The sequence below is a fragment of the Cygnus atratus genome, chromosome 20 (genome assembly GCF_013377495.2).
Source record: "Cygnus atratus isolate AKBS03 ecotype Queensland, Australia chromosome 20, CAtr_DNAZoo_HiC_assembly, whole genome shotgun sequence".
Taxonomy (NCBI): Eukaryota; Metazoa; Chordata; class Aves; order Anseriformes; family Anatidae; genus Cygnus; species Cygnus atratus.
The window spans coordinates 5794638-5810783 of NC_066381.1; the positions used below are offsets into that span (position 1 = coordinate 5794638).

At 39.4% G+C, this 16146-nt stretch overlaps 1 protein-coding gene across 1 annotated transcript; it reads left to right on the forward strand.

Moving 5' to 3' along the window:
* The first annotated feature begins 1464 nt into the window (after positions 1–1464).
* On the forward strand, positions 1465–16102 carry NIPSNAP2 (nipsnap homolog 2). The gene is made up of 10 exons (XM_035559272.2): positions 1465–1592; positions 5439–5578; positions 5657–5702; positions 8550–8644; positions 10618–10688; positions 11091–11231; positions 11661–11692; positions 12955–13049; positions 13981–14064; positions 14846–16102. The coding sequence occupies exons 1-10, from the start codon at positions 1507–1509 to the stop codon at positions 14908–14910; spliced, it is 855 nt and encodes a 284-aa protein (XP_035415165.1). The 5' UTR covers positions 1465–1506; the 3' UTR covers positions 14911–16102.
* Positions 16103–16146: the final 44 nt, after the last annotated feature.

Genomic DNA, 16146 nt, shown 5'->3' on the forward strand with positions numbered 1-16146 from the left:
GGCTCTGATTCTTGTTCAGGTGAATATACAATGTGAAACTTCATCCCTAGCACAGACTGAAGGAAATCAGATGCAGGATAGAACATGGCTCTGGGTAGTAGAAGATACTGCCTCCTGTTATGCAATTGAAATGTAAAGGAATTTGACCTCCTACTTGAGACAGGAAAGTTGTAAATTCTCTATAGGTACAGGTTTTTATAGGAAACAGTTTTTCTGTTTGGTTAACAAGTTGCAGCTGATTGTGGAAGTAAATCTTTCCCTGTATCTCCAGTGACTTTTCTTGAGTAGCTGCGTAAATGTAATTTTATGTAAAATTGATGCATCACACAAGATTATCAGCTTTTTGGCTTGCAGTTAGATCTTGCTGGCTCAGGAGCATAACATTTTCAGATCAAAACATGATTAAATGTACCTAGTCTGAAATCTTTTTTCAAAAGATTGACAAGTTTAACCTAAACTGGTCTTTAAAGATGCACCACATTTGTACTTCACTGATGTTAAAGCACATGGCATGTTCTAGTCCATCTAACATTCATGGTGTGCTGATAGAAAAATCACAAAATAGAAATGGAAGCTGTATAAACTTCATTTATGTGCTATGTAGAAAGTCAAAATTTGTTCATCAACCTACTTGCTCTGTTAATTGGCTAGTTGCTTTCAGAACTGTCCTTTAAATATTTGCCTAATTTAAAGTTGATTCTTAATTTAAAGTTATTTGAAGACTTGATATTAGCACACACCACTGGTTTAGCTGAAGTAAGCACTACTGGAGTTGGAAACGGTGTGAAGAAAATATTTTAACTGCATCTTGGCAGAAAATTTATTTGGAGAATAAGAAACTAGTTTTTGCATGTGATTGAAAAACTGTCTGGATTCTTTCTTAGTAAGTAGTTTTCATGGGACATTACCCTACTTCTGAAGTGCATCCTTTACCTTGCCAGAACTTTCTGCAAGGTCGGGAATGAAAGCGATGAAGCCCGTGGTTCTGGAGTGGGGTGGATGTGACACTTCATGGGTTTTGGTAGTGACAGCTTGCAGTGGTAAGTGGTGTTTTGGAGGGGCTTCGACTGTTTCCTTGCACACTTGGAAGGTAAGGGGCAGACACAGCTTGCACTGCACATGTGAGCAGCGATGCTTTGGTTGTCTTTTAATGGAAAGAGAGGAAACCAGTTGTGTTTTAATGGAAAGAGAGGCAGCCTTCTGTTTTGGGGGCTGAGGAGGTGCACTCAGCAGCTTTCCCTTCACAGGGAGCTAGAGCAGCACCGCCTCACCCCTCACTGAGGCAAGCTCGCAGCGGCCCTGCCCTTCTGGGACCCGGCGGGGTGCCCAGAGCCCAACCCCCCCCAAAAAACCCCACAGGGGTCCCCAGAAAAACCCCACACTCAGCGCATGCGTGTCTGGAGCACCCCCGCGCCCCCCTTCGGCCGGCGGTAGAGCTGCAATTCCACGGAGCCCCCTAAACCCCCCCCCTTCACCGCCGCCACCCCCTGAGGCGGCCCGAGCAAGATGGCGGCGCGAGTGCTGCTGCGGCGGAGCCTGGCGGGAGCCAGCGCCCGGCCTCGCCTATCGCCCGGCGGCGGCCTGGCCCTCAGGTGAGCCCCGAGGGGGGATAGGGGGAGCCCCGAGGAGGGTGAGGAAGGTGGTTATGGGGGAATGAAGGGGGAGACGCCGCGGCCCGCTCGCCCTACACCGCGGAATCCCCCCCCTCCCCTCCTTCCGTGCATCCGCCCCTCTCCTGACTGGAAATGGCGCCCCTCTCGCCCCGGCAGCTGAGGGGCCGTTGGGCGGGGAGTGCGGCCCGCTCGGGGTGGCCCTCAAGGTCACGGGCACTGAGGCAGCTCCTGCGGGGGGATCACGGCTGTGCTGTGGCTCAAACCGCACCGACATCACCCCCGAGGTGTGCAGGCAGCCGGCACCCCCGTGTCACCCCTATGTTGGGGGTGCGCAGCCAGCCCACACGCTGGGGCGCCTGGCTTAGGGGTGCCTGGGTATTCTTCACCCCAATATTCCTCCGGGCTCAGGGTGTAAAGCTGCTGTGCATCCCTCCTGCACTGGGCTGCAGGGTGTGTGGCCCCCCTGCAGGATGTGTTTTGGGGGGCACAGCCACACATGGTGCTGTCCCTTGGGGTCACTGTGCATGGCCACCCCATGCTTGCAGTGTCACAGTGCACAGCTGACCCACACCCCAACCCAAAACCCACACTTTCCCCAGTGTCAGGGTGTGTGGCTGCTCATACCAGTCTCACCCTAACTTCATGATGCACAGTGGCACACATATGTACCCTGTGGGTATCAGGGCACACAGATGCCTTGCTTCCCGTAGGAGCTGGGATATGTGCACCCACACAGCCCCCTGGTGTAAGGGCACGCGCGCACACACCCATTGGGTGTTGGGGTGTGTTTGCGCATCCACCCACGTGTGGTGTCTGAAGGGTCAGGCACATGCACATCTGGGGTGACAAGGGTGCAGGCACACAGTGTTCAGACACACGTCCCTTGGAGATAGGAAACAACCACATGTGTTCCCAAAGTGTTGGAGACAGAGCCACCCAAGATGGGAAGGATCTACACCCAATTTTTCCTCCTTCCTTTTGAGTCAGAGGAAGCTGCTGTCTCAGGCCTTAGACTGAGAAGCAGCCCCTGTGCAAGACTAAATGCATCAACTCTGCAAACAGCTTTTTGAACCAGGAAGGGGGAGAGCTGTGGAGAGCATATATTGTGAAATTTTATGTGCATGGGTTACATTTTTTTTAAATTTCAAATAAACTTTGACATCTGTCTAGACCACAAATCAAAACCTGTCAATTATAGACAAGTTGTTTTCCTTTCTCTTCCAGGCAAACATTGATTACTACAAAATCTAAATATTTGACCTGTTACCTCCTACTCTACCCAGTTTATATTGTGTACCAAAGCAGAAGTTGGGGGGGATGGAAATGTTTTCACCAGCACTGTTCATATGATATAAGCAAGCTATTCAGTGTTCTACTTTTGTGTTCACAGCCCGGTCTTTGTAGCAAGAAATCTGAGACCATAGATAACATTTGTGCGATAAGCACTTGCTAGCAAAGTCAAGCAGTGCCTTAAAAGTTCACATGAAAACTCTCTTTAATAAGAATTGCTCCCTGAAAAAATGGGAAAAAAAAAAAGCGAAGTGTGATTGGAATTCCATATAGTGTGTCTGCATTCATTCTATGCATTTCTTCACAATTTCATTAGTGATGTTTAAGTGATTTGGATCCAATGTCCATTTTACTTGGAACAGTTTTTATAATGCTGTGGAGCATAACGTTAAGAAGTTAGTTACAAGTAGATCTTTTGGATGGTGGATTAGTTTTGAACTAGTGTGTGGCTGATGCTCACAACTGGCAGGCTGAAGTCATGAATTTAGTCCCTAGCTGCTCTATAGGTAGTCTGGGGTGCACATGGCCCAAACGAGTGAACCGGTCGGTGATCACATCAGGGCTTCTTGGTCTGTCGGGGCCTAGTTTGACAACGGTAGTGTAGGACTTCTCAAGGGATCTGGTGATTAAAAATAAGGCCCTAGCATCTCAGGTTGGGTGCACAGAATGTCTGTTTTAATAAACTTCATCTGTTACTATCCTTTATTGTAAGTGAAGTGTGTGTTTAGATGGCTAGTGATTTACCAGTCATTGTTGAGGATCTTGACAATTTCTGAGTAAAAGACTTCATATAAAGTATTAACTGTTTTTGTCATTGTATCAAAAATGAAATTACCTCCAGTTTTAGGTGCAGTTTTACACTGAAGTCATAAGATTCTCCTAATACCAAGGGAATTTGCTTGTCAGTGTTATCCCCATAACTCCAGCTTACCGTTGCTGCTGATAAAGCAGCAAACAAAGCAATGTGATTACCCATTTCCTTCAAAAATTGCCGCAAACAATAATCCTCACAGAAGAGCTCTCTAAATACGTTTGCTAACTCCATTTAATAACTAGGGGAAGAAACTATGGTAGTGCGCAGATCTCCCTGGGATGAAAGAATAAGCACTGCAGGGCTGCGATGGACTTCTGTCTCCTGCAGCCTTGTTTGCTGTCCGGTGAGCATTAGTGCTTGCTGTCCAGGAGCTGTAAAAACATGCATTTATTAGGTGGGCTTTATCCACTCTCCAGTTTGACATCAGCTGGGGCAGCATACGTTCCTGTGGCACCTGATGTAGCTGTAACAACACAACTGTGCAGTCGCCTGTGCCTCTCTCCTCCCCCAGCAGAGATCAGAGGTATGTCTACCCCGGGGCAACTGTGCACCCCCTGTTCTGGCAGCAGCCCTATCATGAAATGCCCTTTTGAATGCTTGTATGCAGAATGACTGCTTACCTTGCTGCACAGGAATGCGTTTCTGTGTTTGTTAGGGTCAAAAAAGCACCATTTTCAAGAAATACAATAAAATACTTACCAATTACTTCTTGATGTTGAAGGTCATTTCAGCTGATGTTCTTCTTTTCCTTTCCTCCATTCTGCTTCCACGGGGCATCCCAGTTCATTAGCTTACTTTCAGACATTGGGACTAAAAGGTTGATTGTTGAAAAACACTGCTAGTGTGAATTGATTTTGTGTAATACAGACTAGTGTCTCTTCATAGAGAGTTTTTCCCAAAGGAAGTTGAGATTTTCTTCCCCTATTTTTTATCTTTGAGTGATTGCCAAAGAGTTTTGATACTGGAAGACAGCTTTATATCTGAAGATTGAAACCTATCATCTGTGTCTCCTAGTCAGTAATTCAGGGTCAAAAGTTGACTTCTGAAACAGGAAAAGGATTAAATTTTCATCCGTAGTGCCACTTGTTTAGTGTTGCAGATAAATAGTTCAGTATTTCAGCAGAAACCCTGTATCAAAAAAGAGGCAAACTGAAGGAAATGCTTATGAGAAAGAAGATAAAACATTTTAACTTGGGGTCCCCTGACATCCATTATAGAGGATCAGTTAAATACACCAGATGCATTATTTAACTTTTCAGAGCTATATTTAAGCAAACATAGGAACATATGGCACTTACTTTCCTATTTACACTGTACAAGTCTTTCCTTATGCACACTTTTTGCTCTTTTTCACTTCTGTCTGTGTACATCAGGACAGACCCAGCCTTCTTGGGCAAAGACAATTAAAAAGAAGATAAATAGGCAGTAAAAGCAGCCATCCACCCATTCCCTGCCATGCTTTACAAGATAGATAAGAGTAGATAGCTCGTGGTTGACCGTTCAGCCCTATGTCACATAAAATGGTTTGTGAGAAGGTAAATCCCATGGGGAGAGAACTGCCTCTACCTTGCTAGCGAGTGGCTCGGTGGAAAGATTTAGGAGCAGCCCTGGCTGTAACTATGTTATGAGTCTGTATTAAATTGATTGTGCTTGTCTTCCCTGCATTATGGGCATTTTCAAGACACACTTGGTGACAGTGTAATGTTCTTGTTAATATGTAGGGGGCTGGTATCTTCAGCTAGCAGACCTCGTGAAGACAGCTGGTTAAAATCGCTATTTGTTCGCAAAGTCGACCCGAGGAAGGATGCTCACTCCAACCTTCTAGCCAAAAGGGAGACCAGCAGTCTGTATAAACTACAGAGTGAGTGATATATTTATATTTAACGTTACCATTCCTTTGTTCCATTCCTGCATTTCTCATCTAATGTTGTTGTTTCAGTTCACAATGTAAAACCAGAATGTCTAGACGCCTACAACAAGCTTTGGTAAGTGTGCACATTATGTTTTCACATTTTAGACTTGTTGATTTGGTCACAAGCTGTTCTGAAAATTGGCAAATATGATAATTATTTAGAGGGGAGGTGGACAAATTCTGCATTTACTTTCAGGGTACAATGGTAAATAGATCATACTATTTTTGGAGAAAGCTAGCAAAAGGTACTTGACTCAGCTCACCGCCTGCCTTCCCATGTGGAGGTGTCATTTTCCTGAGCTGCCGCTTAGGGTGATGCCTTTTGTGAAACCAGAGGTGAAGTTTGTTGGAATAGATCACTCCCCTTCCTTAGGTGTCTTACTTACCATTGCTGGTCCACATGAGCAGATCCTGGTATGCTAGCATGCCCCAACTTTAGCTGCCATGTAGGAATTTGTTGAGGGTTGGTTATTGTCTGTATACAGGAACAAGAGGGAGAGAGCGCTGGTAAGTAAACCTGCATGCCAGTTTTCAATTAAAGTATAACTCTGAGGAGATTTTAAAAATGCGGGGTTTGATTTTCCCTCAGTTCATTTGTATCTTTCTTCTACAAAGTTATGTTACTGAGATCTACTCTTAAAGAGCTGCACAAATCCTTGGATAGGATCTTTGCATTGAGATGATATCCTCCAGAGAGAGCAGTGATAGTATGGGTTTTCCAAAAAGTTACAGCTTTATAAAATGCATGAATGGCACCATGTTAAATTTACTATTTTAACGATGAAGTTAGACAAATATTAGTCCTGTTCTGCCTACACAATGACTCCATTGGAGCCAGAACAGCTGCCTTTTAAAAGAACTGAATGTTTAAATTTGCGAAAGTAGTGAGCCTCAAATGTTTGGAACCAGCAGGGCTTTCTCACTGACAGTGATCATCTTGTCAGTTAAATAAAACATTCTCAGGACAGTGGTACCCTACAGCAACCAATTTTTTAAGGGTGGTGTATTGGCTGAGACATCAACTGGGCTGGAGGTTGAGGAAGTTCACAACTCCTCATTTATGTCCTCAACTCTGTTATGGGTTCATTGTACATCCATAAGTAGGTTGTCCAACATACCCGTGTTCAGCTTTGAAATGGGGCTCGATAACCCAAACCTATTTTCCTTGCTATACAAATATACAAATCCACTAGAATAACTTTCAAACTTAAGGTATTTTTAATCTTTTTGTTTAAAAAGTGTATATACAGAGAAGCACAATTAGCATTCAGCCATCTTTCTGTTTAAAAGCTTAATATAAACATGTCCAATTGTATGAGACCGGGAACCACTTCTCCACACTCATGAGCTACCTAAACATTGAGTGAAAGCAGAGGCTTTTATTTTCAAGGAAAGAGACAATAGCAAAGAAAGAAACTCCTGACAGCAGTCAGATGAAGTATGTGGGGTTGGATTTATTCTTTCCAAACCAAAGATAGTTTAAGTATTCCATTAAGAATGGAGTAGTAAAAAAAAAAAAAAAAAGGAAGAACTTCTGAACTTCCCTCCTTCCTTAATTAAACATGAGCAGGTAAATTCTTTTTTTCTTTATGAAATCAGAATAAGGATTAGTCATCATGTATTCATAAAGAAGTAATGTAACAAAGACAATTATGAAAGTACTTCATGAATCACTGTGGTTGAGGACCCCTTCTGAAGAATTAGGGAAATTTTTTAAAATGAAAAAGACGGTGTTAAAGTCTATGAATTAAAAGGTATTCTGTATTTTTTTAATATAATTTACAACAAAATATATTGTAGGACTGTTGTAGTTAACATTCCTGTTTAAAGCTGCCTTTCTAGGATCTCGTTATGCTTTGTAGAAGCACTGATGGTGACTGAAAACATCCTTGGAGAGTCTTTCTGTCATATTATTTCCACTATCTAATAAGAAATATTGAGATACAAATTGGTAATGAGATTTGCTCTAGGTCATCTAGAAAGTCAGTGGTAGAACCAAGAACCAAGTGATAGAACTCTCATATTCTGTTCGCACAAGACCAGTCTGCTTCCTATTATTTGATACCATGCAGAGACGCTGCCCATGAACCAAACTGGGTAAAAGTAGTAACTATTCAGGGAAAAATACTAAAAAGCAAAGTTCATCCAGACCATAGATTTATTCGTCAAAATTCAGTGTGATGAAAGCTGACTTTACCAAGTTAGCTATCAGTAAAACTTAATTTCCTGATGCTAATATTGGTTACGTTTTAACGTTTGAAAAACTAGTACCAATACTGGAAAAAATCAAACAAATTAAATTTTGTGTTAGATCTATTTGCTAGGCAGTTTCACAGTGTTTTAAAGGATAAGTTGTCTCAAACTAGATCTACTTTCTGAAATTGCAGAAGGCAGTAAGTCTGTGTACTACGAACCCCGGTCTTCATTTGATCAAACAAAATACTTGTTTTTATTCATTCAGGTCAACAGAACTAAAAACATTGTACGTGGTACAGGAGAAAGACTGTCCTTTCCTATTATTGTGTATTCTACCTCTCTTGATAAAGAAACCATTTCCCTAAAGCAAACCACCCATGTAGCTAGGCTGCGTTTCCTGTAAGTGAGATATCCTGATGTTTATTTTCCTAATGTGTTGGATAACCTGTTAGGTGATATCACATCATTCATTGCATCCAAAGAATCCTACCATGCTGTGCATTTGTGTTACAGTCTAAGAAATGGTAACACCTTAATTTTATGTAGTGTTGTAGCTATCTTTCCCCTTGTGTAGCAGATTCTTGTATTTCAGCTTTCTCTTCTGAAACGTAGAGCTTGTGATTTTTCATACCATAATGATAAACGCGGGGTGATTTGTTATACATATCAACTGTAGCCTCCCTGAAGGAAATGCAACACAGTGTCTGTATTCCTTGTTTTCAAGTCAAGAGGTGCTGCCAAAGATTCATGAAGAAAAACACTACCCATGTGCACTGGTGGGGACTTGGAACACGTGGTACGGAGAGCAAGATCAGGCTGGTAGGAGATAGAAGTACAACAGAACGTAAAACCATACAAGTGAAACGTGTGCTTGGCAGGTTTCTTCTCTTTAAATCATCTCTGTTGTTAGTAAACCTGTACAGCAAGGATGTGTGTGCATCAGTTACAGTAGTCATATTAACATTTACAGTGCTTGCTTTTTGTCTTGCTGAGTTTGACAGTGAAGCTTTAATTCCTAAAATTTGTCCTATTGTTAATACTTTCCTGTCTTCCAGGTGGTAGATTAACAGTTTGGGGAAATCCTTGTAAAATTTGCTCCGGTAATATTTTGCAGGCACGGGTTGTGTTCCTGAATACTTAAGCCAAAGGCTCACAAAGGCAGAGTTGAACTTGTATTGGCCACTATAAAAGCTTTACTCAGACTTTCATACTCTAACTGCTGTATGATAATGAAATGCAAATCATTTTTCACACCATCTGAAAAAAAGGATTGCATTATAAGCTCACAGTAAGCTAAGCCCTTACTGAAAGAAAGTATAAATATTTCAGTTCTTGTTCATGTAAGGATACCACCTAACACAGATTGAAAATATATTGAACTACTAATTACTGAAGAGCTGCTACAGAGGTAACTGCAAAGAGTCTCATGCAGAAAGAAAACCTGAAAAATTTCCTGGGCTCTGGGAAATCGAAGGAATGGGAAACCACAAATACAAAGTGGTGTGCTGATATTTCTTATGTTGTAGAAGCTCCATGGTTAGAGCTGTGCTAGTATCAATGTCACTCCATTATTGAAGAATTATTGAAGAATATACTCATGTAGACAGTAATTTTCCTGCACTCCCAGCATATTCCAATATTGACACTGCACAAATGTGGGGAAATAGCAGTAGGTAAAGCAAACAGTGTCTGAGAAACAATTCTTAAAAGTTGAAGGGAAGTTGGAGAATGATGACGATTGAAATGAGAGTGTCTTAACCAAGTCTCATTCATTGTTTTTTTTTAATGTATTAACACAGACTGTATTTGTAATTGCATCCATAGCCTGGCTTGAAAATGTTATTGCAGCAGTTCTAGCAGTCTAATAAAGCAGATTATGGGGTTTTGACTTGTTCAGTACTTCTACCCAGGCGGTCTTAATACCAGCTGGATATATCAAATTCGCCCTGGGGACTAGACATATAGAAGCAGGCACACTGGATGAATCTGCTATCATAGTGAAGTGCCTTACATTAGCCTCTACATCACTCTTCTGGGAAGGGCACAGGACTTTTATATAGGAGAGGAAATAGCTTTTGGGACTCTTTGAGGTGAAATATTGTTGCCTTGCTATAGTAAGTGTTTGTAAATAAATCTAGTAATGATTTATTAAAGCCATATATTGTGATTAATTAAAGGAAGAATGTTTTGAAAAGACCATCAAATGCAAATACCTGTTCTGAAGTTGTTTTTATGGGGAAAATCCTACCAAATATTCTAGCACATTTAGATATCTTCTGGTATGCTTTTTTAATGTAATGTTTACCGCAAAAATAACATTTCCATCATTTTTCATCCTACTGAAAGTGTCTTATGCTCTTTTTCCTCAAGTAACTTGCTGAACTAAGAACTCAACCAATCTCTTGTTCTTAGGTGAAATTGGTATAAAACATGTTTCTGGAATTAAATCAGCCTGTTAAATTGAATCTCAGTTTAAATTACAGTCACGTAAAGTCATCGCATTTTACTAGCATGGCAACAAAAAATTTCTTTAAATAATCTTCCTGTTATCCTCAGAGTAGATTGTAGAATTTTCTGAACGAACCCCTTTCAAAAAACGAATGATCCTATTATTCTTAAAAAGTTCAAATGTGTAGTGCTTTCTTTAATGAAAATCTATTTTTAAGCCAGTTACATGACTTCTGTTTTCTTATAATTCTGTTGTATGAAGAGCAATTTATACTGTGATATTCCATAAGTTTGGCAACTTACATGCAACATCCATGAAAAAACTTCCTTTTTTTCTGTTTCAGTTCATCTGTGGAGGTATGAAGGAGGCTATCCAGCTCTCAATGAGGTCATGAGTAAACTCCGTCAAAATAAGGTAAAACGCATGGATTTGTTAGAAATGGTTAATAGAAGAGAACATAGAATGATCAGAGCCAAGCAGCACTCATTTTAGATACCTGCTTTTACTTCTCTATGTCATCACCATCTGTACAGCCTTAGAAAAAGCTTTAGAAAAGGGTTTACTCTCAGATTGAAAACTACTGAGTCTTGATACCTGAATACTTTATGAAACACTTCAAGATTCTCAGGTGCTCTGTAAATATGCCAGCTGCAGTTTTCAAAGATGCCAGGGGAGTTTAGATGCCTGTACAATTTAAAGGATTTCAATGTCCAGAACTCCAAGATAGCATTGAAAAATCTAAACTGCTGTATGGTTTACTGCTTTTTGTTGTTGAAACATAATATACAGTTTGACAATGATCACGTTGTTTTTAAGGAATTCACAGAGTTTCGCAAAGAAAGAGGTAACATGCTTCTCTCTCGCAAGAACCAGCTATTGTTGGAGTTTAGTTTCTGGAATGAACCTGTTCCCAGAGAGGGGCCTAATATTTATGAACTGAGATCCTATCAACTTAGAGTAAGTTTCAATTTTTCTTCTTATTTTTTTTAAGCTATATTCTGTTGTAAAATGTTCAAAGCGTGTTTATACAGTGTAGATGGAAAACAGACCTCTTAAAAATCTGTTTCTTATCAAAGCTGATGGCTGAGTCATTATTGCTTTCAAAGTGTGGGGTCCAGAATTAAGGCAAGCTCCAACAAGACACTGATGTCTTCTATGAAGGGCTGAAAATCCTGTGTTTTAATTTGAGGGAAACTTCTGGAAAATGACGAAGAAGTAATATAGTAACTAAACAGAGTAATTACAGACGATTATAATATGCTTATCACTTCAAGGAAGTGATTTTGTTAATAAATAGTGTTTTCCATATGTGAATGTTGTGAAAACTGTCTAAATATTGTAGATTTCTTTACACTACAGTTTTAACAGTCTGTTTTGTTTTTGTAGCCTGGAACAATGATTGAGTGGGGAAATTACTGGTAAGTATTGCTATAGCACTTTTGTTCTCCTCCTTGAGAGATGTGTGTTTAAAAGTTATGAAGTGGAGGTGGCAGAGTGGTACCAAAGCATTTCAGTCACCCAGTTAATGGTTTGCTTCTGTTCTTAGGCAACTTGTAAAATAGTTCTTTGACCCTCAATTTATCCTTTGAGGAAAGAAAGAGGAATTCTGTGTGCAAACAGTTCTGTGGGCTCCATGATTTGGCTTTCCTTTACATAACCCTTTTAGCTTGATATCATATAGCAGAAATAATTTATTTTTAGTTGAAAGCACTGCTCAGTGAAGGGAGGCCGTTAGCTCCTTAACACTGTGTTGATCTTTCACAACTTCAGCACCACTAGTAATTGACTTGTTTTTAGTTTAAATGGTCTAAGTCTTGGCTTTTCTAATCTTTAAAAAGTTGCGTCTTGAAAATGTATTGAGCAGCACATTTATATTTTAATATATAGGTTATAAAAGCATTTGAGACAGTGTTCTCTTAAGATCTTGTCTCTCTGATTTTTTCTTGCTTAACACCAGTGTACGTTTCTTTCAGTTGACATTCACTAAGTCCATGCAGTTCGTATGGTTGATAGTTAAATAATGTGGAGTATTTTCAATTATTTTGACAAAGGTGAGGACTTGGATTTTTAGACATGTTGTCATCAATATAATTTTTTTAATTACAGTAATTTTCCAGTAATTTATTTTTTTATAAGATAGGCATATCTACAATGGTATCCAATGTCGTTTATAACATGCAACAGATTTGTAGTTAAAAGAGATATTGATCTTATTCACACAATAAATCATGCAATGTCGCATAGTGGAGCTGCATAACAAATGTCCGTGTGAATAAAAAAGCTGGATTTCACAACCACAAAATCTGTGGTAAATGAGTGTGGCAAAGATGGTATGACTGAAACCTAAGGGTTTAGTTTTAGAAGAACCTTCTATAAAAATATCCTGCCACTTTTAGCTGTTCAGCAGTTATTATAATGGATCTGATCTTGAAAACAAAGACTTATTAATACACAGACTAATAAAACCATGGGCCTCAAATTCTAACACATTCTAACAAGGCATGTTTTAATTACTTAGTACTGGAAAAAAGTGTAGCTTTTTTTTTTGTAATTTTTAATTGCTGAAGGGTACTGCAAATGTTTAAAATTTGGGCTTCCTTTCACATGTGCTTTCCTTTCAGTTATCACTTATTTCCTACTCAGTTCTGTTGTTCTTAAAGGCTCCTTTGGTCTTCTATAGGGCTCGTGCAATTCGTTTCCGACAGGATAATAATGAAGCAGTTGGAGGATTTTTCTCACAAATTGGACAGCTGTATATGGTTCATCACCTTTGGGGTAAACTTGTTTATGTTGTATGCTTCTTTCTCACTCAATCAGCCCCTAACAGACTGTTGACTTTGCCCAGGAGACAAAGTTTTTCCAAAAGGCAGAGGAATGTCTTACTGAGTTTTTTCTTTTACGTCAACTACGTTGATTTTCTGTATTTTTGTGTAGGGAACTTTACTTTTAAAAGAAGCAAGCAGAAGTGAACGTTTCATGCTTTGTTCTGTTTCCATCAACAGTTTCTCATGGCTTTTTCTTATCTACTTGTTTGCTTTCAGTAATATAAACATGACAAGCCATGTCCTGCCATCTCTCTTCTCCATCCCCATTCATGCTGAAGTCAGATTTTTACAGTTTATTTTCAAGCATCACATGTACCACATCTAAAAGAAGGAAAGTCAAGCACTGATTTACATTACTATGTTACAGTGTTTTGGCTTATTTGTGTGTTTGTTAGTTTCCACCAATGCTTAGGTGCTTTTTAAGTTAGGATTGTTTCACCTTGAAGAAACTCCTTGTCTAATACTTATTTTAGAAAACATGCAGCATTACCTTCAGGTCTTGACAATTCAGAATATTATATTTCAGCATTAGAAATCTGACACCACCCACGTAGAACAATAGTCTGCTGCATTATTTGCCTTACCTGTTTTCTAAGATGTCTGAAGTTTGATGTCTGTTTACCCACCACCACCCAAAACGCTCCAACCATGCAGTACTTACATGGTGTAGCATTTGCAGAGTATGTTTCTCTCTCTTCCCCAGTTCCTTCTGTTTGCGTTGGTTTGGGAGTTTTCCTTTTTGTGGAGAACATCTGACTTTTTTCCTTCCTCATGTTTGCAGTCTCCTAATTACACTCTAGAATACTTTTAAGGGAGCGTTTCATATGTAGAAGGAAAAGGAGTTACTTCTAAGCTTTGTGCTTGTTGTTTTCCCTCACTAGCCTACAAAGATCTCCAAACGAGAGAAGATATAAGGAATGCTGCATGGCATAAACCTGGCTGGGATGAACTAGTCTATTACACAGGTAACATATTAACCTCATTGGAATGCTGGAGGCAGACCTTTCTGCATGCCATCATTTTAATTCTTCAGTACATTGTGTAATGATAAGTATAGCATCTGTATTTTGAGTGCATCTGTGTGTCATTTTTGCTACTGTAAAGTAAAGGAGGGACATTTCACTAAGCTGTGAAGTGGATTTTGCAATCGATTGTACAAACTTGGAGACGCTCCATGATTGCTAAAAATTTCTGACATTAATAGTCAATTTTCATGCAAACACCTCTCCTGTAGAGCAACAGGTTTCATCAAATACTGGAGCCTTGTAAAATACATTTATTTAAAAGGGGAAATTAGACTTTGGAAATAGAAGCCAGGAGATCTTTGAGATCAAAGATAGCTTTCATAACAAAACTCAGAAAAGTATGCTAACAATGTTAGATTTCAGGTTCATAGGATCTATTTCAAAGAAAGTATACCAGAAAAATATAAGGTAACTTTCATTATGGTGAAAAGGAATTATATTGAATGAATATATATATACATATATATATATATGTATATATGTATATATATATATATACAAATGAATATTTGTCTTCAAAGGAGCAGACAGATTACACTGAAAAAAAATCACTCATTTCTCAAAACAGCTATGCTTCAGTTACAGGATTGTTGGTGGTCACTGATGACTTTGACATGTACTTGCTAGGGGAGTAATTTGAAGACAATAATATCTGTTTAAACTGATGCAGAACTGCTAATGATCTCTTAGTGAAATTAAACCTTGTCTCAATTTTTTTCAGTGCCCCTTATTCAGGAAATGGAGTCCAGAATCATGATACCGTTGAAGATTTCTCCACTTCAGTAAAGTCATTGATTTACTTGTGCCTACATAGATAAAGTGACAAGTATTTGTCTTAATTAATTTATGGTATACATTGTATATCATAGTCAGAAATATAAAAGTACTGTATTGAGCTTATAAAAGAGACCTCTTTTCTTCAGATTCTAATGACGTTTTGCTCTTAGGATTGTACCAGGAAAAAAAGATATACAGGACTGTAATTAAAGGGTTGGTTAACTGTAAGCAAGTCCAAAGATATATACAAGTTCTTCTGTGAGACAGTTCCTGAGGTTAAATATGGCATACAGTATTTAATATGTCCTGCTGGATAGAAAATGCCCAGTGTTCAGTACCAGCAACGAAAGGGAGCAACAGTTGCTGTGGCCTTTGTGTAGCAATAAAATGACTGCAGGTTGAAAAAACATATGGGGGAGTTCTGAAGATAGGAGCTCTGAAACCCTCAGGCAGTTGTGATGTCTCTAACTCTGAAGTACACCTAGCGGTTCTAGCAGGACTGAAACCAGTAAGTAGCTCTAAATTTATAAATAGGCAGTTATTAATTGAGGATGATATTACCTGTCACGTGATAGATTATGGACTGAGAACAGGGCATTCTGTTTTGCAAGGACACCGAAGCCTGTTGAAACTAACTACACATTTCTCTAAATACCTACATCTGGAATTAATTTTGTGAAATTATTTACAGCCTTTTTTTTTTAGCATGAACCACAATTTTCAAAGAGATACTGACAAGACATGATTGTCTGAACATTTTTCAGGGAAACAAGTTGAATTAAGTACATTTATGTCTACAAACAACTTGGAAGTCTAGGAAAAGGGGTTTTATTTAATAAGCAATCATGACTTCAGACATATGCTTGGTCAGGTGTTTCACTAACTGTACAGTAGGTACTTAATGTGTGAAACTGGCGCATGTTGAGTCAATAGGATTGGCAAAAAGCAGTGTACCATTATGTCCAGTTCTATTTTGGTTTCACTTTTAGACTAGAGTATATCAACACTTTTAGTGTCTGCGATGATGTGAACATCCTGTAAGTGAAAATAATATTCTCTCTTCAAAGTGGCTGCAAGAATCAGTGTAACATACAGAATGTACAAATCAGTTACTGTATGTCCAGTTTGTACATTTCAATGAGTTTTCAGGAAAAACATCAGTCAATAAAATCCTTTTAATTTTCACATATTACTGGCACCATATACGTATTGCACCATCTGTGTTTTCTCTCATCTTGCAGTGTT